This window comes from Lactuca virosa, chromosome 7 (genome assembly GCF_052849685.1).
Source record: "Lactuca virosa cultivar CGN04683 chromosome 7, Lactuca_virosa_CGN04683_v6, whole genome shotgun sequence".
Taxonomy (NCBI): Eukaryota; Viridiplantae; Streptophyta; class Magnoliopsida; order Asterales; family Asteraceae; genus Lactuca; species Lactuca virosa.
The window spans coordinates 100906974-100931737 of NC_136432.1; the positions used below are offsets into that span (position 1 = coordinate 100906974).

At 40.9% G+C, this 24764-nt stretch overlaps 1 protein-coding gene across 1 annotated transcript; it reads left to right on the forward strand.

The window, feature by feature from the left end:
• Positions 1-3100: 3100 nt before the first annotated feature.
• On the forward strand, positions 3101-5327 carry LOC145125601 (uncharacterized). Its single transcript, XM_079061037.1, has 4 exons — positions 3101-3777; positions 4270-4340; positions 4439-4799; positions 4888-5327. The coding sequence occupies exons 1-4, from the start codon at positions 3661-3663 to the stop codon at positions 5086-5088; spliced, it is 750 nt and encodes a 249-aa protein (XP_078917163.1). The 5' UTR covers positions 3101-3660; the 3' UTR covers positions 5089-5327.
• Positions 5328-24764: the final 19437 nt, after the last annotated feature.

Genomic DNA, 24764 nt, shown 5'->3' on the forward strand with positions numbered 1-24764 from the left:
TAATATCGGGGATTCGGGATATTTCTTGCACGTAAAACGATGCAAAAACGAGAGAGAAGGAAAGAAAATGAGCAAAGAACTCGGCTGTCTTCGACTTCTATTTATAGGGGCTGAAACCCCAAGTTACGCTGGGCGTAACCCCAAATTACGCTGGGCGTAATCCTCCGTCGACATGTACGTTGGGCGTACATCTAGGTACGCTGGGCGTACCGGGTGGATAGGGCCGGATGAGTCACGGGTTTGGTATTATCCGATTTTATAATTAAATAAGTATATTTTAATTATTTAAAAACTTCAGAAATTCATATCTTCCTCATACGAACTCCGTTTTCGACGTTCTTTATATCCACGCGTAGGTGAGACTATGCTCTACAACTTTCATTTAGACTCCATCGGCTGATTTCAATTTTATTTTTATTATATTATTTTTAGTAGGCCGGGACAGGAAAACTCAGTTAGAATTTCATAACTTCTTCATCTGACGTCCGTTTTCGTCTGTCTTTTTACCGTTGCACTACTAATAGCGAGATCTTCGATTCTCGTTTAGATTGCTTCGACCAAAAATCACTCGATATCAAATTCGAGTTTCGGGTTGCATACTACTGAGCTGAAACTTCGAAAAATCATAACTTCCTCGTACGAAGTCAGATTTGGACATTCTTTTTATGCACGCTCACGGTTTAACGAACTCTACGACTTTCGTTTAGATCACTAAGGCTAAATATTGGTCTAACGTAAATTCACTATTTACGTCGCGCTGTGTCGTGTTGGTTCTGTCGCGAAACTTCGACAGGTCATAACTTCTTCGTTATAACTCGGATTTCGACGTTCTTTATATATTCGGAAACCTTGCCACGACCACTATAACTTAGTTAATATTATTCATTCTAAATAATCTTTTATCAAAAAGTCATTTTTGACGCTTATCGTCTCTAAATTGACTTGCCAGGATCTACGAGCGTTACAAATTGATACGTGACCAAGTAGTTGACAATGTCCGCATACCATGAAGTTTCATTGGTAACGAACAAATGCTCGTCCGGAAATGTGTCACGGATTGGTATGGTGTGTTTGGGAGGTACGATTCGACTTAGATGATCCGCGACCAAATTCTCTTTCCCACTTATATCCTTGATTTCTATATTGAACTCTTGCAGAAGCAACATCCACAATTATAACCTCGGCTTCGAATATTTCTTGATTAGTAAGTGCTTTATAGGTGCATGGTCCGAATAGATAATTACTTTGGTCCCGAGGAGGTATTGTCGGGCAATAGGGATCAAACCTTAGACCTAGTTTTCCTCAAAATTTTGTTGTTGTTGTTGTTCCCTCTCTCGCTCTCTCTCTCTCTCTCTCTCTCTCTCTCTCTCTCTATATATATATATATATATATATATATATATATATATATATATATATATATATATATATATATATATATCTCCATATTCTCCTTTTCAAAAATTATAACCTATCTCCAAGGTTATGAAATTTTCGACATTCCCTTTATAGGGGTTTCCTTATTTTGCTTCTTGGAGTCTTGAGTCTAACTACATTGGAGGGATTCTCCATTGGATCCTTCATCCTTTGCAATAGTTGGCAATCACAAGGTCTCAATCAAAAGATCATGAGGTAAATATGTTTATCCTTCTTTAGTTAAATTAAAGTAGGTTGCTATAATTAGTAAAACCTAGATCGTGGGGTGCATGCACACATAGGAATTAATTTGTTTATTCTGTTGCGTTACTCTTGTATGTATATATGTATTAAAAACCCAAAAAGGTGACAATTTCCTGGGTTTTGAAGAGTGAAAGGAGAGCCATGGGAAACCGAGGTGACATTGAGGTGACACATGAAAAGTGAAAGATGAAAGATAGGTACACCCTTAGGCCTTATAGCTAAAACTGTTAAAAATAAGGGTTAACTTATTATACATGGCCTAATATAACTTTCATGTCATAATAACCATTTCTAAAATCTTTCTTAAAAATATAAAACCATATTTAGACACCATCCCCACCGTATGACACCACCTATAACCACCACCACTAATGTTTTTTCATCATTACCATCATCTGCTACCACCAATACCATTTTCAATTTTTCCCAAAAAACAACATTTTTAAACCAGTCATCATGTTATTTATACCAACTATCAATAACTAGCAAACACTTATATTAGAACATATGAAGCACATCATAACAAATGAAACACATCAATGACTAAGAAACATTTGATGCCTAATTACATTTACATTAGGGTAAATTACACAATTCGTTCCTTGTGCAAGTGCCAAAACACACGTTTAGAACATATTTCAACAATGTCAAACTTTAAAAAATTACTTACCACAATCTAAAGAGAAACCAGTCGTATGTACTCGAGAGAGACAGCCTCTATAAGGGGCGCAAAACCATCGTCCGTGATAAGGGTCGATACCAGATAATGTACTTTGTATCCGATATAGAGGGCATGATTTTTGCCATGGAGTAAGATTCTTTGAAACCGACATTTTTCCCTAAAATCTCCACCCTATCGCATCTTTCAAACTTCATTGTTATTTATGATAAGGTTTCTGACCTTGATGACGACAATGGGGTTTATGAAGGGGATTAGGGTTTTCTGATGGGTAACGGAGTGAGTAAATTTCGAACGGGGAGGCGATGAATTAATGAAGAACGAGGACGTGTTATTGATTTCACAGAGATGAAGGGGAAATGTTTGGTCACAAGAGAGACTAAGAGTTAAATTTGTCATTTCAATAGCAAGGGTTTACATTTAACGGAACTTAACGAACTTAACATACTAGTTAGCCATAATGACTTTTCTTGTAAGGTTTTTCAAATTTAGAAACCATCTTTATAAAAAAATTATAAAAACAAAATCCGATACATTTCCAAACATAGAGACCATTTGCGTAATTTTGTTAAAATAAACTACTCTCATGATGTCAAGTCTCAACTTTAGATACGGAGTTCCGGGAAAACAGCCGGCATTCACCAAGAAAAGCTACAAGAAGGGTAAAAACGTAATTTCGCGCACTGGATCACGATTTCACAATCACAATCACAATCTAAATTAAAACCAGCCAGCAAGGAAACTCAGGCCTAAAAACAAGGTACGATCACCAACTGCAAAACACATACTTACACACTTCCTCTTTCATCCTGATCCTCTTTCTCTCTCTACAAATCTTTTCCTTTATTTATCTTGCTGTCCACCCACGAACCCATCATCAACAAAACATGGAGCCGAAGAGTCAACACGCACCCCTCATCAATGGCCCAACTTGGACCAAGATTTATGTCGAACAAGAAATACAAAAAACAAAATCTTGAAAGATACAGAGAAAAAGAAGAAAAGAGATATAGATAGATGAGATGTCTTCAAATTCCAACCAAACCCACCGATTTAATTATGATTATGACAGATATACCCTTCTGCAACCCCCAAAATGTGGTCTTTTTGGGGCTTTCTATTTGGTCAGATATTCATATTCATATTCATCACAAACAACAACAGAGAAAACAGGGAAAGCAAGAAACTTCTCATCACCCATCACACCCTTTCGTCTTTCTTTATTTAAGTCTTTCTTCCCAACACCCTTCTCTCTCGAGAGCCTCGTCTTTTTATTTCTTCTTCACGAAACTTGAGATCTGATGAGTAAGAAGATGAAAAGGGTTACTTTTGATTCGTCTTCTCTTGCGTCGTATGAGGATGCTAGGGCAAGAATTAAGCATCAAACCCTTCTTCAAGATTTTATAGAGTTACAACAGGTGATAATCTTTATTTATCTTTTGTTTTTGATCTAATGATCTCTCGTTTTTTGGGTTCTGGGTCGGATTTGTGTCGATGATCTTATTTAGGGTTCTTGTTATTTTGATCTTATGCGTTGATATAGTTTAGGGTTCTTAATATCCTTCGATTTTTTTTTTAAATCTTTTTTGAAATATCGATTCATGCTTATTTTTTCCCACGATCTATAATATGTTTGATCTGTGTGCCAATGATTTCTTGATGAATTTAACGTTTATGTTGTGGGTTTTGTTCAATCGATGATCTATTTTCTTACTTTTGTTCTTGATTGATTCTGTGAAAGAAAGAGAGGAGTTATCTGTTCATCAAATTTTGATAAATCGAAATCTTTTCTTTTTGAAAATTTCACCATTAATTTGTTGTTCAGCTGTCTTTTTACAATGATTATAGTCAGGTATATGTTTTCGCTGTTCTTTCTTTAATATTTTGACATATTTTATGTTATTTAACAGGAAACAGAAGCCCAAAGAAGCAATTTGATGGCTTTGAAACAAAAGAAACTAACCTTACAAGCCGAAGTTAGGTATAAACTTACTAATTTTGTTCTATTAACCTGTTCTTTTACTTTTAAATACTTTTTCATTCGATCATGATCTCAACTTTCTATGTCTACAAATACAGGTTCTTGAGGCAAAGATACAAATTTCTAACAAATAACAAGTCATCGTCGACTCCAAAAGAACAATTATTTTCAAAATCGCACTCAACCCGAGTCAAAAAAAGCAAAAAAGAGAAGGTTAATCATGAAAAGCAATCACCTTTACGCAACATCAAGAAAAAAGCTCCTGAATTCGACTTGAATCTTGGAAATTCTTTACATGTAAAAGAACAATCTGTTCAAAGAGCAATTTCAAACCAACGGGTCAGGATCAACGGGCCAAAGATTAACCCATTTCTTGATTCAAACCCGCAAAACAATCTTTTTGGATATCCAGAACCCACGGGTCAAAAAAAACCCGTAATCGACTTGAACCAGATATCTGTAAGTTAATACAATGTTTTATTACAAACTTGATATTTGTGTTTATTAGTTGTTTCACTTTTTCTAATTATATGTTTCTTGATTATAGAGAGAAGAAGAGGAATTACAAGATCAATGTCAGCCGTTTGATCATCATCACACAAATGTGCGGCTATCAATCTTTAGGAATGTTCCGGGTGGTTCTGGTTTGGATTTGGGTCCGGGTCCGGGTTCGGGTTTGAGGGTTAAGTCTGTGAAGAGGAAGATATCTTGGCAAGATCCTGTGGCTTTAAGTGTATGGGGTGTATAAATAGAGGGTTTTGCTATATATGGAAAGAAATTTTGGTTTTATGGTGGTTAATTTTTAGGGTTTTGAGAGTGGTTTTGTGGTTTAGAAGGAAGTTTTTTGTAGATAGAGTTTCTTAGATTTGTGGGTAATGAGAATGGGAGAGAAAGATGAAATTCTTTTGTTGGTTTGTTTGGGTGATTGGTGAAATTCTTGTGAAGGGTTTATAAGTGTTCTATCTATCTATTCATTAAGTTTTTGAATTGTGGATTCGTGTACATAATATTTTCATATGATTATGAGTTATGAGTTTCAAATAATTAGCACATTAAACTATTAACAAAGCGATTATTAACAAACAAATAATGAAATACCAATCAAAGAGGGGGGGGGGGGGGGGGGGGTGTCGTAAGAGTTCTTCACCAAAGAGGGGTTATTTATTTTAATGGAAATGATGTGAATAGATATGCAGTTGTATTTGTTAATCAGATATCTCTTGAAAAGCCATGTTGGGTTAAAACACAAACAACATAAATCGACTCTAAAAAGTAAAACATATGAAATTCCCTCAAAATCTCAAATCAGTGGACAAACCTAATGTGTAATGAGAAGTTGAAAACAATTAGCAATTTGATAATTCATTTTTTTTTTTTTCATTTTCACATACTTTATAACAAACACCAAGAATATACAAACAAATAAATGGGTATTGCACTCATACAGAGTTGCATGTGATGTGTTGTTTAACCAGTTTGAGTGATTTGACAAATGGTAAACAATGAAATTAAAAAAAAACACATTGAGTTCTGAATATTTGATCAACTGGTCATGTTTGTCCAGTTGATTTGGCTTGAGCCATTGAGAAACAAATTAAAATTTACAAAAATAACAACAAACATTTGGACACAGAAGTAAAAAGTAAAAAGTCAGAACACATTTATGAGTGATGAATGAGCTACCGAAGACAAGATAAAATTACAATCTATAGACTTACAGAACACACGTGAAGATGTGAAGGGAAATATCACAAATTTCTAAATTCCAAACAACGATGTATATATCACAAAATCATTGACTTTTATTAATCCCTAGAACTTATTTAATCCAAAAACTAAACCCTATATAATATATTAAACACAATTCACAAAAATCACAAACTAGAATGCTTCAATTAATCCCCAGAACTAGACATGAGATTGGATCAAAACATATGAAATTAACCCCAATAAAATAAAAGCGAAGTAAAGCGACAGAGATAAATCACAAATACTACCTTAAAATCTCATTATGCTCACATTACCACATACACGTCTTAGACTCGTGCATATTAGGGCTGACAATTCTCGACACAACCCGCAACACAACACGAAATAAATAAGTTTGGGTTGAATTTTTCAACCCGCCAACCCGCTAACCTGCCAACCCCCAACCCGTTTATTGAACGGGTCATATATATGAGTTTCTCAAAAAATAAACTGGTTGACCCGCCAACCCGTTTATAGTTTTAATAAAAAAATATTATTTTATTTTTAAATGTATTTATGTATCAAGTATTAATATTTAATAAGTATTATGTAATGTATACCATTGATTCATAGACCATTTGACTGTTTTGACATTTTGACTCGTGGTGGATGGCCTAAGGTCGTAAGTAACCTGTAAGGCTAAGTCTATAACCATTTTGCCTATTTGCCCTAAATAATAATCTCAAAATCAAATCACATATGAGCGTATCTCCCTCTTCCAGACTTCCAGTCTCCCGGTCTCCCACAGTCCCACTCTCCCTTCTGTTACTCTGTGATCGAAATCAGGTATCGAAATGGTGTTGGAGAATTGACTTTGTTTTTTGGGAGAAAAAAATAGGAATTGTGGTTATTACTTTGAATTATCTATGTTTGTATTAATGTTTAGTTTAAACATGTTTCTATAAATGTTTTTAACTTTCATTTGGATGTTTAAGACTTAAGTGTCTAAAATTCGGATATGTTTGCATCAACCATCAAAAATTTATTCATGTTTAATTGTCAATTTTATTTATGAAATCTGACCCACGAACCCAAATCCGACTCACGAATCCGCCAACCTGTGAACCCGTATAAATAAATGGGTTGGCGGGTCATATATGAGTTTACGTTCCAAACCCGCCAACCTGTGACCTATATATCTAAATGGGTCGTGTTTGGGTTGGCATATTTTGACCCGCCAACCCGCGACACGCCAACCCGAACACGACACGATTGTCAGGCCTAGTACATATTGTTAGTTTGGATGTTTGAACTCCAAAAATGCATAACTATCAACCACAAAAGAGCTTCATGCAAATAGGCAATCATGCGAGTACATGGCTTTGTCTTTGAATCTTGGTCTTTGAGAGTTTGAATCCTCAAATCAGAAATCGGTGATTCACTATGATTGATTTCACCTCAACTTTTTGTTTGCCACATTGGTTTGCCACACTACATGTATAACTTGGTAGTTAGGAGGTGGGTTAAGTTGCAAGAAAAAAATTGAAAATTGGGAAAAACAATTGAGTTTAGTTTTCTCCCTCTTCTCCAATCCTTTGCGGAGAATTGAGTTTGAGCTCAATATGTTGAAGGGAGGGGACGGTGTATGGTGCACTTGTCGCACCTACTCCTTGTAGCCTACTATTCTGTTTAGCACCGAGCTTGCTGCTTCCAATGACGATGACACGTTTCCTTTTTTTGGTTTATCACTTTACTGTTTTTCATTTTTTATCGAATACCATATGAACCATAACTGATGCCCCACTTTTAAGTGTTGCCTTGAGTCATGATTTAGGTCGCTCATAGCCCTAAGTTGACATTGGAGGTAAGATTCCCAGCCAAATGGAGTCCATGCACCCCCTTGGACTATTATGCATCCGTCATTGCTTATATGTATCTTGTACTCATGATTCAAAGCCTATACAAAGAGGTTCACTCAAATGATTCATGATTTTGTGTTTAAGAAGTAATGAGCTTATTTGTTTGTTGGGAATGAATTATATTCTTATGAAGCATATGAAATCTTTCAATTGTGCATATTCTAATGGAAGAGACAAATGATGGTTTTTCCGTGTCATACATTTGTATTAAATATTGTTTGAACTTATTGATTTGTAAAAACTTTTTATGAAAATATTTGTTAATTTTTGAAGTCATGTTGTATTGTTTTATATCAAATGACTATTGTAAATGCATTACTAGAAAAAGTCTTTAGTGACAGTTATTATAAATGCACTTCTACAACATCTCCCATCTTAGTTCTATCAAACTCTGATCAACCTTTATTCCATAATTTGAAATGTATGATCTTGTTAGGAGTGTCAAACCCAACAAATAAAGGGGTATGATATACTCCAAAATAACACTACTATATTGCACTAAAAGGTAGTACAAGGCAAGTAGGGTCGATCCACAGAGACACAAGCCAATTGGTCTATACCTCTTTGCACAAGGTACTATGGTCACCAATAGTAAAGAGAGGGGGGTTTAGAACGCAATGATTAAACAAACAATTAAAAACATAAGTAATCAACTAAATGAGTGAAATAAATTCAGAATTTGTAAGGACACAAACTCTATGTATGACAACTTAGCAATGCGATTCCAAGACAACATGATATTTGCTCAATTCTATCTAAGTTGGTACTTGAAAGTATTAACAAGCTCTAACACTTCCCATTCACCACATTAATTAACCAAAACAAGCTCTTTGATTAACCCTAACCTTACTAACCTAACCTAAACACGCTCTTAGAATTAGATTGAAAGATTGCATTAAACTTTATGTGAATGTTCCCAACAACACCCAATACTCTTCACAAGCTCGGGAGCGTAAGAGTGTGTGAATAAGATTTACACTAAACTCATTAAATGGAAATAAGTTTAGTGCTGTTACTTGTTCAAATTCATAAAACAATTACGGATTTTGTAAAAGAGATAACTTGAATGACTTAATCCTAATTCAAATGGCCAATAAGAATCACAATTAGAATCAAACATTCGATTGAAGCAAAATCAAATTCACTAGATAGAAATTAAAAGCAAACATCAAGTCATATGATTGAAATCACAACTAAGAAGTCAAGACATGAAGTTGGAGAAACTAGGGTTCTAGCCACACATGGCTAGAACAAGATCAAAAGTTAAAAAGATGGAAATAATGTGCAATTACAACTTACAAATACTAGAAATAATGTTTCAAAATGATTACTGATCAAACCCTTGCAAAAACCTTCGAAATCCCCTCTCCAAATGTGCTCCGATATGTTGTTTTTATGTAAAAATGACCCAAATCCCGAGATATTAAAAATAGGAAAAACTACCAAAAGGCAGTTTTTGGGTCGAACACGACCCGTGTCAAAATAGAACAAATCAACACGGGTCGTGTGGAGTGAAATTTGGTCTTCAATCCTCGATTCCAACCCCTAAGTTCGATGCTCAAATTTGCTCAGGTGGGCCAACACGGCCCGTGTCAATATAGACTAAACTGACACGGGTCGTGTTCAGTGAAGTCAACAGCCCCCATTTTGGTCAACACAACCCGTGCCCAAAATGCAGTGTAAATCCAACACGGGTCGTGTACTCCTCTGACTTCGAATCTAAACTTGATTTTTCCAACTTTTTCGTTCTTCGCCCGATCATCCCGAAATCTTCACCAATGCTTCCCGGCACCTCCCAAAGCGCATTCCAACTTCTGGTTTACCTGAAAAAGACATGAAAATGTGCAAATAAGGTTGTTCTAGAGACTAATGATAGCTTATTTTATTTCCTTATTTTTTATTAGTTTATTTTAGATTTTTAGCTCTTTTTATTAGTATTGCATTGTATATTCTATATTTTCTTCATCATGGATCGTATCAGAGACTTTTTATTTTGCATGAAGAATTTTGCAGGGTTTTGGAGCTTATCGCGATTGTGGATTAGAGTGAAGAAGGACTTGTGGGCTCTCGAGGCACTATTGGGCTTGGCGGATCCATAAAAGAAGACTTCGGCCTTAAAGAGTTGAAGACTTGGATATTTTGGGCTTGTGAAGATGGGTCATAAAATTCTATTTTTGGGCTTGGAGCATCCATTTTTGTAGCTAAATGATGATTGGTTGGTTTAAATCACATGGATATGGAGGGGACCAAAGGAATCTTTGGTAGTGGAAGGGTGGAGTGGAGGAATGAAGGACCAATAGCATTCCAGCAACACTTGCGTGGGTGGAATTTTCGTTGCGCGGGTACCCGCGCAACTGCCCAGTTTTGGGCATTTTGGTCATTTGGCTTGCCATTACCTTGGGGGATCAGATCTAGCAGCCATAATCTCGATTTTACACCATTGGAGACCTGGAGAAGGCGATTTTGAAGCTCAAGACTCATTTCTTTTCATCTTTCCAAGTTATTGGTAGTTTCTTTATGCAATTAGACTTTTGTGATTGTTATTCTAGTGCCATGAGTGGCTAAACTCTCTATATTGGTTAACTTTGGTTAAAACCTTTGAATGTTTGTGGGTTTTTGAAGGATTCATGCTAGATTATCAATTATCTTATGTTTATGGTTCTAGTTCATATTTCTTATGCTTGTTTAATGCTTTGATCATGAGCTTGGCACTTGAATGAGCTATTGTTAGTTTATTTCTTTGGTTTTGCATTGAATCATTGAATTAACTTAGAACAAGGGATTTATGATGGTAAAAATCATCTCTAGTTTATGAATCATAGCTCCTTTATGGATGTGTAAGCATTGACATCCTCTAGGAATTGGGGATTCCTTCTTTCTTAAGGCTAATTAACTTCTTGGGTTCAATTGCTTCAATTAAACCCTTGATCTTGATTAAGAAGGTGTGTTGTGGGCTTCCCCAACCTCCATACTACCTAAGAGGAATCTTGGTATATAATGCTTCATGATTTCTATAACCAATTTGGGATGAATGATAAGCTTCATGTTGAATCCTCATGATAAACACATAAATGTTCATTGTGTTGAATTGCCTTGGTTAACCAATTGTTCCCAACATTTGAGCATCTCACCATCTTGCTTAATTGCAAGCTTTTTAGTTATTCAAGTCTTTTAGTTTTCAAGCAATCACAACACCCCCATTTTAGTTTAATTGTAGTTAGTTAGTTTATTTACACTAGTTCTATTAGATTGCATTGGTGATTTAATACAACCATTTCCCCAAGGATCGATACCCCTTTTTACCATTATATTACGTTTTATTTGCAAACAAAGGGTCTAATTTGCTTGGTGGACTTGACATCCCACCAACTAACATGAATATGATGCAATGCAAGACAAATGAAGAACAATTGTGCTAAATATGTGCGTAAAAGGGGTTAAAAGATGTGCAAAAAGTTGCACAAAATGCACCTAACAAATCTCCCCAAGCTTAGACCTTTCTTGTCCTCAAGAAAGAACAAGGATCGGACGAAACATGACGATTTCTAGATGGAAAAAGGGACAGAATGATCCTAAAGGCTTCGAATGAATGCATGCAATGAAATCCATGAAAAAGAAAAATATGTACAAAAGCACTAAAGAAACAAAATGAACCAAAGAGAAATTTAAGAACACAAGTAATTTATCTATATAAGTACGATCAGACTTTACATCAATTTGGCTCCAATCATTAATACCCAGGCAACCATCTTGCTTCCTTCCACATATCACAGACTCCCAAAGTGAGGAAGACCCGAAACGGTGTAACCCAGTAATCTAACCATAGTTTTATTTAAACTTCATACCTTAGTTAGCTTTATGGGTGAAAATAACACAGTCCGGATCTCATGTCCTTAAGACTAGATGGCCAAGAATCAGAATCGACGCATCCTTAAGAACCCGTCACGGCGAATCAGCTTTCGTTGAAACAGCGAGCCCACCCGAAGGGGCCCAGCTCCTATGCTTTCACTTTTTCGAGAGCCACAAGTATCATATCACACAGTTCTTCATTCGCCACATTTGACTTTGAGGCGGCTTTTGATTTTGATTGAACTTGGATTTGTATCTTCATTTTGAGCTTTGAATTCTTCAATCAACTTTTGAATTTCTGAAAGTTTCTTCGATTAAGTGCTTGAAATTTTTGATTTGGGTACTGGATATGACAGTTGTACCCATTCTTCCTTCTTGACTGTGTGGATCTGATACTTAAGCTCTCTGTTACCGCGAGGGTAACGCGTGTCAACAAATAGGTCCGCGTCCTGTGGGTCCAGAGTTGCCGATAAAGATTCTTTTTAAACATTCAGAAGCAAATCATCCTGAAGTTGTTATTACCGCCCACAAAACGTTTCAGTGTGTAATTTTTTTATATTTTCTAAGGCTGGGGTCTCGAATTACGGTGTTTGGGCCCCCTAGTTATGATAGCTGATTCTACACTTCCGGTAACTATCCGGTCGCCTCAATATTTTTTTTCCATTTGAGTTCCCGTTTTCCCACTTCATGGAGCTATTGTGTGTAAAGAGTGTCATCATCTCGTACTTTTTTTTGAATGATGATGATGATGATGCATAAAAATGATGGAATGCAAAAAATTAAAATAAAAATATTTTTAGGTTTTATAAATGCAGAATGCAAGGAGAACGAAAATAAGAAAGGTATTTTTTTTATTTATTATTTTTTTTTTTGAAAATGCATGCATGAATATGAATATGAACATGAAAATGCATATGAATATGAACATGAAAGTGCACCTAATGTACAACTCTACCCCCCCCCCCCCCAAGCTTAAAGATAAGCATCGTCCCCGATGCTTGGAGAGGGCGGAACAACCTATTGCGGAGGAGGAGGAGGAGGATTGTAGGTGGGATTTTGGGTCCAAGCCCAAAAGTCCTCCTCATTGTAACATCCCATTTAAACATTATAATTAAATAATAAACCCGGAACCCCGAGAAGTGATTTTTATTGTTATTTCATATTATTATAGCCCAAAACTGAATAATATTTAGTGGGGTGCTGGTTTTGGGAAGCCAAATGACAAGGTCTAAACCTCCAGGGGTTAAAGTGTAATTTCGGGATTTATTTTGCAAAGGATTTTAGAAGTCAGGGGGTGTTTGGTATCATTTGGACTTAATTTGAAAGGATCTTGAATGGCTGGGGCTAAAATGGTAAATTACGGACCTAAGTTGAAATTAATTGGTCATGGAGGGGCCATATGGTAATTACTTGGACTAAATATGCAAGGATTTCAGAAGGGAGGGTTTAGATTGTAAATTTAGGATTCGGTTTGAAAGAAAATAGAGGAGGAGGGACCATTCTTGTCATTATGGGATCATGTTTAAGAACCGGGTATATAACCCTTCTATCCCTCCGTAACCATAACCCTAGTGACCATATGTGCAGTCGCCCTCTCCATCGCATACCCTCCAGCCGCCACCTTATGCCACCGGATTCTCCAAGCCGCACCACCACCCTCTCTTCATATATAATTTCCGACCGGCGAAGCTAAGGGTTGCTGCTACGATTTGCGTAGCTATCTTCTCCCTCCGTCCTTCGTTTTCCGCATTCCAACCATGATCACCACAACTGTGCCGCTACCGGGGATACCGTGTGCAACTCGCATGACGTAGGAGGCCGACGATCGGAACTTGTTCGCTGATGGGTTGTCGTGAGCGACTAGAAACCTCCGGGAAACCAACTCGCATTGGATGCTGCTGCCCGTCTCGTGATGCTACGTTCCAGCCAACTGTCGCCGCTCACCACCGCTGTTGGGGGTGTGTGCTTCAGCAGTGTATCGCAAGCATGGGGGTGCTTTTGGGTTGCTGACCTCGATTTGGATGCTTGATGGACAGGAAGACCCGAAGACAAACCACCATGGCCGCTGGCCATGGTGGCTGCCGCCTCCTTGTGTCACCCTCGCTTCCGTGAGCCACTAGGCGGGTGGCATGCCTCCTTTGAACAAATATGAGTCGTGTGTATGTGTTCTAGAGTGTAGGAGTTCATTGGAGGTGTTGGGTTGGTCAAAAAGTCACCACCACCACCGTGAGGTGGTGGCTGCCACCTCCGACCACCGCCTGCCGCCACGGGGCGGCTGTGTGTGTGTAATTAGTGTGAGTGTTATTTTGTGTGTGTGTGTGTGTTGAGTATTGCTGTAAAGTTGTAATAGTGTGGGAATAATGAAAAGAAAATTTGTAACCACCACCGGCCGCCGTGTCGGGTGGCGGTGTGCCTTGTTTGGTTTGTGACTCATTTGGATGTTTGGACAAGGGTCTACTAAACCCTAATGGGCCAAAAGAAACCCTAGTGGGCCCAAAGAGACCCCAATGGACCTAATAAAACCCTAATGGTCCCAATAAGGCCCAGAGTGACCTAGAAGCTCAACCAATTGACTAATGGGCTAGTATTGGGTAGGAAACCCTAATTAGGGTTTGGAAAACCCTAATGGCTTAAAACCCTAATTTTGGGGATTTATCAGGACACGCACGGGAATTATTTAGTAGAGTTAAAATATTAATTAATAATCATTGGAAAAATTAACCTAAGGCAATATTGGACATAATGGATTATGTCCCTAAGGGGTTAAGTAAGAAATACTTAACCCTAATCATCATTTCATGTGAAAACCCTAGTCTCACTCGGGCCTTGAACTGGGCCTTCCTATTGGGCTTTGGTGATTGGACTATGAATGAGTTTTCCAAGAATACGCAAATAGACTAAATAATTGTATGGGTTTTAGGATAAGGCCCATGTGAGAGACTTTGGCCCAATTTGGAAAATTGGGCCATAGATGGGCCTAAACTAGGCCTTTATGATTATGGGATATTGGGCTATGGGAAACCAAGAGTTTGGACCAGAATGGGTAGTTAGGCCTTAAGGTAAGTCCCATGTGAAGGGTTAGGCCCAATTTGGAAAATTGGGCTACATGTTGGGCTTTGGCCCATTACTTGACTTTTGGGCCTTTGGAGTGTGAGTTGGACCTTGGGCTTGGAACCAATTATTAATTGGGTATTGTTTGATGTTGACAGTTCGGGAAGCTGTCAACCAGCAGCTAGAGTTTTATCTGCGGGACTTCAGCAGCGTCAGGTGAGTTCTCCTCACTATATCAACAGGGTCTACGGCACCAAGGCCGGCCCTTTATGATTTACTTCCTGGTTTAGGATGGTTGCTATGTTAGATTTCATCCTGGTTTAGGATGGTTGGTATGTTAGATTACATCTTAGTTTAGGATGGTTGCTATGTTAGATTTCATCCAGGTTTAGGATGGTTGCTATGCTAGTAATCTGTTTGATTGATATCCTGGTTGTAGGATGGTTTCTATGTTAGAGATCGGTTAGATCTGTATAACTATCTGTTATTGTATGCTAGCGTATGATATTTATGTGGACATGTTTATTGGTTTGGGGAAAGGGTTGAGGCAGGTCCTGCTGTGTGCAGTAGGCCAAGACACCCTGGGCGGACCGGGTAGACTGTAGGCCCGGGCCGGGCAAATCTAGTTAGGCCGAAGGCCCAGCAAGCGGTCCGGATAGGCTGAAGGCTCTGAGGAGGGCGGTCCAGACGTGCCGAGGGCTCGGAGAGCGGTCCAGATAGACTGAGGACCGGGATTCGGTCCAGTCAGACTGATGGCTCATTATGCATGCTGTTAGCTTATATGTTTATATGATATGGTTATATCTGTATGGCGTTGGTATTTTGGGGGTAACTCACTAAGCCTTCAAGCTTACATTTATCAATTATTGTTTCAGGTATTCTGATGATCGCAGGAAGGCGAAGGCGTGATAGTGCACCTCCTTATATTTTCATGATTGATTCTGGGGATACTCTGATGTTTAAATCGTTTTGAAAGTAAACTGTAATAACTTAATGGTTTTAAATGTTTTAAATTGGTTTGAATTTTATGGGTGTTACAAGTTGGTATCAGAGCCTTGGTTTGAGTGAATTGGAGGAACACTCATGTGAATCCAGTCTCAAATCAAGGAAAAGATTTTCAAAGTGATTTTTAAATGATTTTCAAAATAATAAAGGAGGATGGAGTGTACGATCAGCCGGAGCTCGCGGTAGACCCCAAAATACCATACGGATTATTTGATTTATGATATGTTAGAAAAGCATGCTAGTACTAGGCTAGGGATCTTCAGGAATTGCATGATAGAATTGCCTGATTACATGATGCCTGCTAGCTTAGGGTTTCCTTTATATGAGATTGACATCATTACTGTAGTTGCTTAGTGTATCCACCACGATTATACATAATTAAGATCTTATAGCTTGAGAATGTTTGATTTGGCCATATGTTCTGTTCTTGTTTGAGTGGGAGCTTAGGGTAGGATTGGATATTCGAAAGTCTATAGGGTCCAACGTTATGTATGGCTAGCATACGCTAGTGCTGCAGGGTTGGTGGAAATTTCATGGATGGGTGGGTTGTGTGAGGCCGGGAGGCCAGTTATGAGATATTCAGCATTCCTCTAGGAGTGAGGATTGAGCGCTCGTTATGTTTATGTATATTGTTAGGGTGTTGTGGTGATACTTGAGACAAATATGGGTAGGTGCGGAAGGTAGTATGGGTCTGTACTACTGAAAGCACAGGACCCATATGCGTATCCAGGAAGTCACAACCCCTGGGATTTAGTTGGAAGTTGGTCCCATGTTATGGTATGGTTTATTCGAGACGTTTTGAGACCGGATCCAGGTTGGGATCGGGAGCTGGCAGCCAGGATAGGCCAGCTTTGTCAGAGGATCATGTCAGTGAGATCATCCGGGAGGAGGTGATCGAGATTGTTCGAGGACAGTTGTCGGAGATGTTTGGGTCTATCAAGATTGATATGGTCGAGTATTTCGATGAGCGCTATGCCGCCATTGCCGATACGGTTGTCGCGGCAGCTATTGCAGCTGTAACGACGGCAGGGAAAGGAGATGGTCGAGCTTTCCAGTACCGGGACTTGTACTGGTACCTATTCTGATGAGCAGAGGGCTGCAATTATCTGGGATCAGGAAGATGATCTGTACTCGTTATATTTCCGCGGGTTGAGCGGGAGAGGCTAGTACATGAGTTTCTAGATTTGAGGCTCGGGGGTTTGCTCGAGGCCGGAATGTGAGTTGCGGGGACTCCGGAAGAGGAGTGATGATTATGATCAGCGGGAGTTGGCAGTTGAAAGTAGGATGGTTAAGTGATAGAATTGGAACGTCGTTTTCTAGGGCAAGGATTGTGACCTTCCAATTTACGAAATCGAAGGATGGAGCAGACTTGTGACCCTGGATCAGGTTGTATTCCAGCTCGGGGTCAGTTAGTCGCATGAATTGATGACAATATTTTAGCGCGGGTGAGCGCAGGTGGGTCGATGTGTCATAAGTATCTTGTGAGATCCGATTCGCCTTGGATCTATTACATCGGGCGATAAGGATTGATTGTGCGACCTATTTCACTTTTGGGATTGTAGACTATATATTTGGAGTAGTTTGTAGCCCGGTTTAGGGCAGAGTTTGCTTCAGCTGCTGCAGTTCAGTTGTGGACGTTGAGCTGGTGAGCGAATCAGGGTGCGAGACCCTGAATGATATAATTTCTAGAGACGAGAATGGGAGATTTGTTTGGAGCACCCTGGGAAGAAGGATATTGTGCGTGAGGTCTGCGGACCGGGTCCCACAGGATGGTTATTCAACATTGTCAGGATTCAGTAGTTTCAGTAACCGTTATTGATTGGCGGAGGAAAGCGCCAAGGGAAGTAGCTCGTTGTTGAGATATTAGTTGGAGCATCTATCTTTGGACTTCAAGATTTGGGTGTGAGATCATTTGGGATCGGCCGGTAATGGAGCACTAGTTGGAAGGAGTTGGTTGTCATCAGATCGATAGTTGGAAGTGAAAAGGATTGGAATCCTCCAAATTTTCATGTATTCTGAAGGCTTAGTCGAATCTAAGTGGGGGAGAGTTACCTCGGGATACAAAAGCGGGAGTGGTTTCGAAACTGGGATAAGTTTCGCATCCTTGTCAGGAAGAAAGGCAGCCCAAGTGGTTGTTGGTTTGAGAGCTGTGTGAGTTGGGAGTTCGGTAAAACTCCCCATCATGTGTATCGGGTCCTCTCGGTGCTTGATAGCAGAATTTGGGGAATCAGTTTGGGGTTCTAGTCATGAATTGAGCTTAGTTCGGGTGTTCGGTCGAGTGTGTGTTCGACTCTGAGGGTTTTTGGATTGATAGATTGAGGGTTTTGTTAGCAGTCAGGGCTCGACAGTACATTCAGCACGAGTGTGCGGGTTATTTAGCGTATGTGGTAGATACACGGATCAGGGATCAGACTACGGTTTCCCGGGAGGGTGGGCGATCAACATGAGGTCTAGAGTTAGGCCGAGATTATAGTCCACGAACTGGAGCAGGAGTTCGAAACCCCAAGTGGGGGAGAACTGGCTACATGGGAAAGGGCACCAGGATGGGTCCAGGTTTATGCACAACAGACTTAGAGAGGTCCGGATAGACTGAAGGCCAGCAGGGCGTACCAGTCAGGCCGAAGGCTCGGAGAACGGTCCAGACAGGCTGAAGGCCCGGAAAGGCGGTCCAGACATGCTGAAGGTTCTGAGAGTGGTCCAGATAGGCTGAAGGCCCGATGAGGCGGTCCAGTCATGCTGAAGACTCTGTATGTAATCCGCTAGACCTAGCGGTCAGATAGTGAGGGAAGTGTTATGAGACGAAGGAAGGGACCCGTAGCATTCACGAATTGTTTCATACGATTAGGCCAAGGTGGGCCAGTTCGCAAGATTATGGGTAGACCACATCATAATCGGAATCAGGAAACGGTAGGTCGTTGGAGACCGGACATGATGTAAGACTACAGTATTCTGGTAGCGTTCACTTTTCGTATTTGGTTCGATGGCGACAGATTGTTAGACTATTATGGTCGGATGGACCAGAAGGATTGATGGAGCCATGAGTGGCGATATAGCTAGGGCAATTAGTAGTCGAAGTTTCTTTCGGGAATCGCGTGGAGCGACTGTACGATCGCTCGTTGGTTCAGCAACCGGGCGGGAATCTGGTATTCCGGACGAGTTTCTGTCAAGTATAAGTGTTCTGCAGGGAAATTTGGTCTGTGACTTTGTCTTCTAGTAGGAACCCCAGATTATCAGAAGTTGAGTAGCCAGATGGGAGTTAAGTGCAATGAATTCGACAATGATTCAGTGTGGGCGGTCTGTCAGGGAGCCAGACCACCTCGAGACTTCGAACTTCAGATTTAGTAGATATAATCATATTGCAAGGATTTCATTTATCATCAGGTTTCAGGATCGTACGAGGGATGGGTACGGTTGCCTTGGAAGGGCTGGGGTATGCTTGTAGTTGTGGCCATGTAGTTCAAGTTGTCTGGCGTGTAACGAATGATACGGAACGATTTCGAGGACGAAATCAAATTTAAGTGGGGGAGAGTTGTAACATCCCATTTAAATATTATAATTAAATAATAAACCCGAAACCCCGATAAGTGATTTTTATTGTTATTTCGTATTATTATAGCCTAAAATCGAATAATATTTAGTGGGGTGCTGGTTTCGGGAAGCCAAATGACAAGGTCTGAACCTCCAGGAGTTAAAGTGTAATTTCAGGATTTATTTTGCAAAGGATTTTAGAAGTCAGGGGGTGTTTGGTATCATTTGGACTTAATTTGAAAGGATCTTGAATGGCTGGGGCTAAAATGGTAAATTACGGACCTAAGTTGAAATTAATTGGTCATGGAGGGGCCATATGGTAATTACTTGGACTCAATATGCAAGGATTTCAGAAGGGAGGGTTTAGATTGTAAATTTAGGATTCGTTTTGAAAGAAAATAGAGGAGGAGGGACCATTCTTGTTATTATGGGATCATGTTTAAGAACCGGGTATATAACCCCTCTATCCCTCCGTAACCCTAACCCTAGTGGCCATATGTGCAGCCGCCCTCTCCATCGCATACCCTCCAGCCGCCACCTTATGACACCGGATTCTCCAAGCCGCACCACCACCCTCTCTTCATATATAATTTCCGACCGGCGAAGCTAAGGGCTGCCACTACGATTTGTGTTGCTATCTTCTCCCTCTGTCCTTCGTTTTCCGCATTCCAACCACGATCACCACCACTGTGCCGCTACCGGAGATACCGTGTGCAACTCGCATGACGTGGGAGGCCGACGACCGGAACTTGTTCGCTGATGGGTCGTCGTGAGCGACTAGAAGCCTCCGGGAAACCAACTCGCGTTGGATGCTGCTGCACGTCTCGTGATGCTACGTTCCAGCCAGCTGCCGCCGCTCACCACCGTTGTTGGGGGTGTGTGCTTCAGCCGTGTATCGCAAGCATGGGGGTGCTTTTGGGTTGCTGACCTCGATTTGGATGCTTGATGGACAGGAAGACCCGAAGACAAACCACCATGGCCGCCGGCCATGGTGGCTGCCGCCTCCTTGTGTCACCCTCGCCGCCGTGAGCCACCAGGTGGATGGCAGGCCTCCTTTGAACAAATCTGAGTCGTGTGTGTGTGTTTTAGAGTGTAGGAGTTCATTGGAGGTGTTGGGTTGGTCAAAAAGTCACCACCACCACCGTGAGGTGGTGGCTGCCACCTCCGACCACCGCCTGCCGCCACGGGGCGGCTGTGTGTGTGTGTGTGTAATTAGTGTGAGTGTTATTTTTTTTGTGTGTGTTGAGTATTGCTGTAAAGTTGTAATAGTGTGGGAATAATCAAAAGAAAATCCGTAACCACCACCGTGAGGTGGTGGCTGCCGTCTCCTGCCGCCACCGGCCGCCGTGTCGGGTGGCGATGTGCCTTGTTTGGTTTGTGACTAGTTTGGATGTTTGGACAAGGGTCTATTAAACCCTAATGGGCCAAAAGAAACCCTAGTGGGCCCAAAGAGACCCCAATGGACCTAATAAAACCCTAATGGGGCCAATAAGGCCCAAAGTGACCTAGAAGCTCAACCAATTGACTAATGGGCTAGTATTGGGTAGGAAACCCTAATTAGGGTTTAGAAAACCCTAATGGCTTAAAACCCTAATTTTGGGGATTTATCGGGACACGCACGAGAATTATTTAGTAGAGTTAAAATATTAATTAATAATCATTGGAAAAATTAACCTAAGGCAATATTGGACTTAATGGATTAAGTCCCTAAGGGGTTAAGTAAGAAATACTTAACCCTAATCATCATTTCATGTGAAAACCCTAATCTCACTCGGGCCTTGAATTGGGCCTTCCTATTGGGCTTTGGTGATTGGACTATGAATGGGTTTTCCAAGAATAAGCAAATGGACTAAATAATTATATGGGTTTCAGGATAAGGCCCATGTGAGAGACTTTGGCCCAATTTGGAAAATTGGGCCATAGATGGGCCATAACTAGGCCTTTATGATTATGGGATATTGGGCCATGGGAATACCAAGAGTTTGGACCAGAATGGGTAGTTGGGCCTTAAGGTAAGGCCCATGTGAAGGGTTAGGCCCAATTTGGAAAATTGGGCCACATGTTGGGCTTTGGCCCATTACTTGACTTTTGGGCTTTTGGAGTGTGAGGTGGACTTTGGGCTTGGAACCAATTATTAATTGGGTATTGTTTGATGTTGACAGTTCGGGAAGCTGTCAACCAGCAGCTGGAGTTTTATCTGCGGGACTTCAGCAACGTCAGGTGAGTTCTCCTCACTATTTCAACAGGGTCTACGACACCAAGGCTGGCCCTTTATGATTTACTTCCTGTTTTAGGATGGTTGCTATGTTTGATTTCATCCTGGTTTAGGATGGTTGCTATGTTAGATTACATCCTAGTTTAGGATGGTTGCTATGTTAGATTTCATCCTGGTTTAGGATGGTTGTTATGCTAGTAATCTGTTTGATTGATATCCTGGTTGTAGGATGGTTTCTATGTTAGAGATCGGTTTAGATCTGTATGACTATCTATTATTGCATGCTAGCGTATGATATTTATGTGCACATTTTTATTGGTTTGGGGAAAGGATTGAGGCAGGTCCTGCTGTGTGCAGTAGGCCAAGACACCCTGGGCGGACCGGGTAGACTGCCCGGGCCGGGAAATCTAGTTAGGCCGAAAGCCCAGCGAGCGGTCCGGATAGGCTGAAGGCTCTGAGGAGGGCGGTCCAGACGTGCCGAGGGCTCAGAGAGCGGTCCAGATATACTGTGGATCGGGATTCGGTCCAGTCAGACTGATGGCTCATTATGCATGTTGTTAGCTTATATGTTTATATGATATGGTTATATCTGTATGGCGTTGGTATTTTGGGGGTAACTCACTAAGCCTTCGAGCTTAAATTTATCAATTATTGTTTCAGGTATTCTGATGATCGCGGAAAGGCGAAGGCGTGATCGTGAACCTCCTTATATTTTCATGATTGATTCTGGGGATACTCTGATGTTTAAATTGTTTTGAAAGTAAACTGTAATAACTTAATAGTTTTTAATGTTTTAAAAAGTTTTAAATTGGTTTGAACTTTATGGATGTTACACTCATGTTTGTGCTGACGCTCTTGATCCCGAGCGTATTGGGTGGTGAAGGCGGAAAAACTTTGGGTTAGGTTCATGACATCTTGATGATAAGTGTCGAGGCGGGTATGGATCGATTGGAATGGATCCATATATTGTTGGTGATATGATGGGTGTCCAACATGATGGGATGAGCTGGCACCACCCATGGGAGGAGAGTTTTGTGGTGCCGCCCAGTCACTCTCATCAGCCTCGTCACTTTCTCCACCTTCGTCATCTTCCTACTCGGAGAAGGAGACGGGGAAAAGATATGGAGTGATATGCCAGTCGGTAAAGTTAGTGGGCCGCCTGAGGGCTAGGATGTTCTGATTTTCGGGCGTGACGAGGTGCCTTGGGTCGTGGTTTTGATCCACGGTCCAATTGTGGTTCCCGTCCTCCGTCCGAAACATCCTCATGCTCTCTAGTATTGCTGTGGTGAGGTAGGGGTCACCGGGCAAAGGTTGGTGAATTCCGGGAAATGGGGCCTGGACTGGAGCACTTTTAGCAAACAAACTGACAATACCGCCACAACAAATTTTTCCGGACCGTGGTGTGCTGAGGCGGGTGAGCTTGTTGCAAAGGAATGAGCCATAGTGAGGAGCGAGGTTATCGTCCGGGTGGCCATCGCATAGAGTATGTTGAGCTCAAGAGCGTTGATGGTGCTTCTTTCTTCTCTAGGGACGACAAGTGAAGCAATAATCCTATGATCCACTTTCATCACAGGGTGGATCAGAGATGAGGCTTTAGCAGAACTTGACACATATGGATGTTGATGCGTAAGGTCAGTCCACCAGGTATGGTCACTGTATCCTGGGAGTGGGTCATTGGGGCCAAAGGTGTTTTCTGTGGGGGCCCCAACTATGGCATTGATTTGTTCTAGGGACAAGGCATGATCTTGATTCATAAGCCGGAAACGTAGGACACCGTGGTCCAAATCAAGTGAAGATAATAACTCGGTTGTCGGGACTTTGTAACTGAGCTCGTGGACCTGCAACAACCCTTGCCATCCAATGTTCCGGAACAAGGTGTGGACTTGATTGTAGATGTGCAACTAACGGAGAGATGGCACATGCGCAAATTGTTGGGTAGTATGCGCGCTGGAGAAAGGCCTCAAGTTTGGCGGCTTGAATTGGGCCAAGACAAACCACACCACCATGTGCCGGATTGGGTGGAGATGGAGGCGGGGGTGACGGGGACCTAGGCGGTGGCGATGGGGACCTATGACGGCGGGCCGGCGACTTGGTGTGCCTAGGTCGTTTAGAATGCTCACCTTCCATATGCAAAGTTTGGGGCAAAGTCAAAAAGTCAACTGGTCAACGGGTCAAAAAGTCAACTGTTGACGGGTCCAGTCAACACGAATTTGACCACCAAAATTTCGCGGTAAACTCGGTTCTTAGTGATTTCCAAGTGATTGTCAAGTCCAATATGACCAAAATGCATGCAATTTGACCTTACAAACACAAAATCCACAAGTGAAGAGTTGGAAAGATTTTACCGAATCGTTAGTGGAAATGCGTTGTTGTTGGTGAGAAAGACCTTCTTCAACCTCCCAGAGCTTACCTACATGAAGATTTAAGCACAAAAACACCAAAATTCTTAGAAATTTTCGGACCTAGGGTTTGTCAAAAACCCCCCAAATCCACCATGAAAGTGTAAGAATATGGTGTATTAGATGTAGGAGATGAAGTGGGGAAGATGAAAATCAAACCTCTTTGAAGATTTAAGCCAAAATCGTGAAGAATCAAGGGATTTTTGATGAAAATCGGACCTTGGGGTTTTCTTGGGAGAGAGAGGCCGTTTTGGAATGAGTGTGTGGAAGAATGGGGGCAAAAACCCGATTTTAAGCCTTAAAAACTACACAATCTGCTGCGCGAACACGGCCCGTGTTCCCACAGGCCAAATCGACACGGCCCGTGTTGGGGTCAAAGTTCCTGAGATATGCTGAACACGACCCGTGTTCAATATAAGGCAAAATTGAACACGGGCCGTGTACCCCTCTGTTTGCCAAAAGATTTCATCGATTAAACACGACACATGTTCATTATAAGGCAAAATTGAACACGGGCCGTGTACGGCTCTATTTGCCACTCCTCATTTTTTAAACCCAAAAATCCCCTCTCATTCAAACGGAATGTTTTTGCATCCCGAGGCCCGTTTGGTGATTTTAAATCATGTTTAAATGCATTTGGAACATTAAAAACCAAAAAAACTCAAAGAAATGGAAATTGTTTTTAAAGAAAAAGACAGAAATACCCCCGGGTTGCCTCCCGGTTAGCCGCCCTTGTTTTAGGTCGTTGGATCGACTTTGCCCTGTATAT

Coding starts and splice junctions, on each gene's coding strand:
- LOC145125601 (XM_079061037.1), top strand. CDS start 3,661: ATGAGTAAGAAGATGAAAAGGGTTACTTTTGATTCGTCTTCTCTTGCG. Junction 4,341..4,438: donor ACCTTACAAGCCGAAGTTAG/GTATAAACTTAC, acceptor CTACAAATACAG/GTTCTTGAGGCAAAGATACA. Junction 4,800..4,887: donor TCGACTTGAACCAGATATCT/GTAAGTTAATAC, acceptor TCTTGATTATAG/AGAGAAGAAGAGGAATTACA.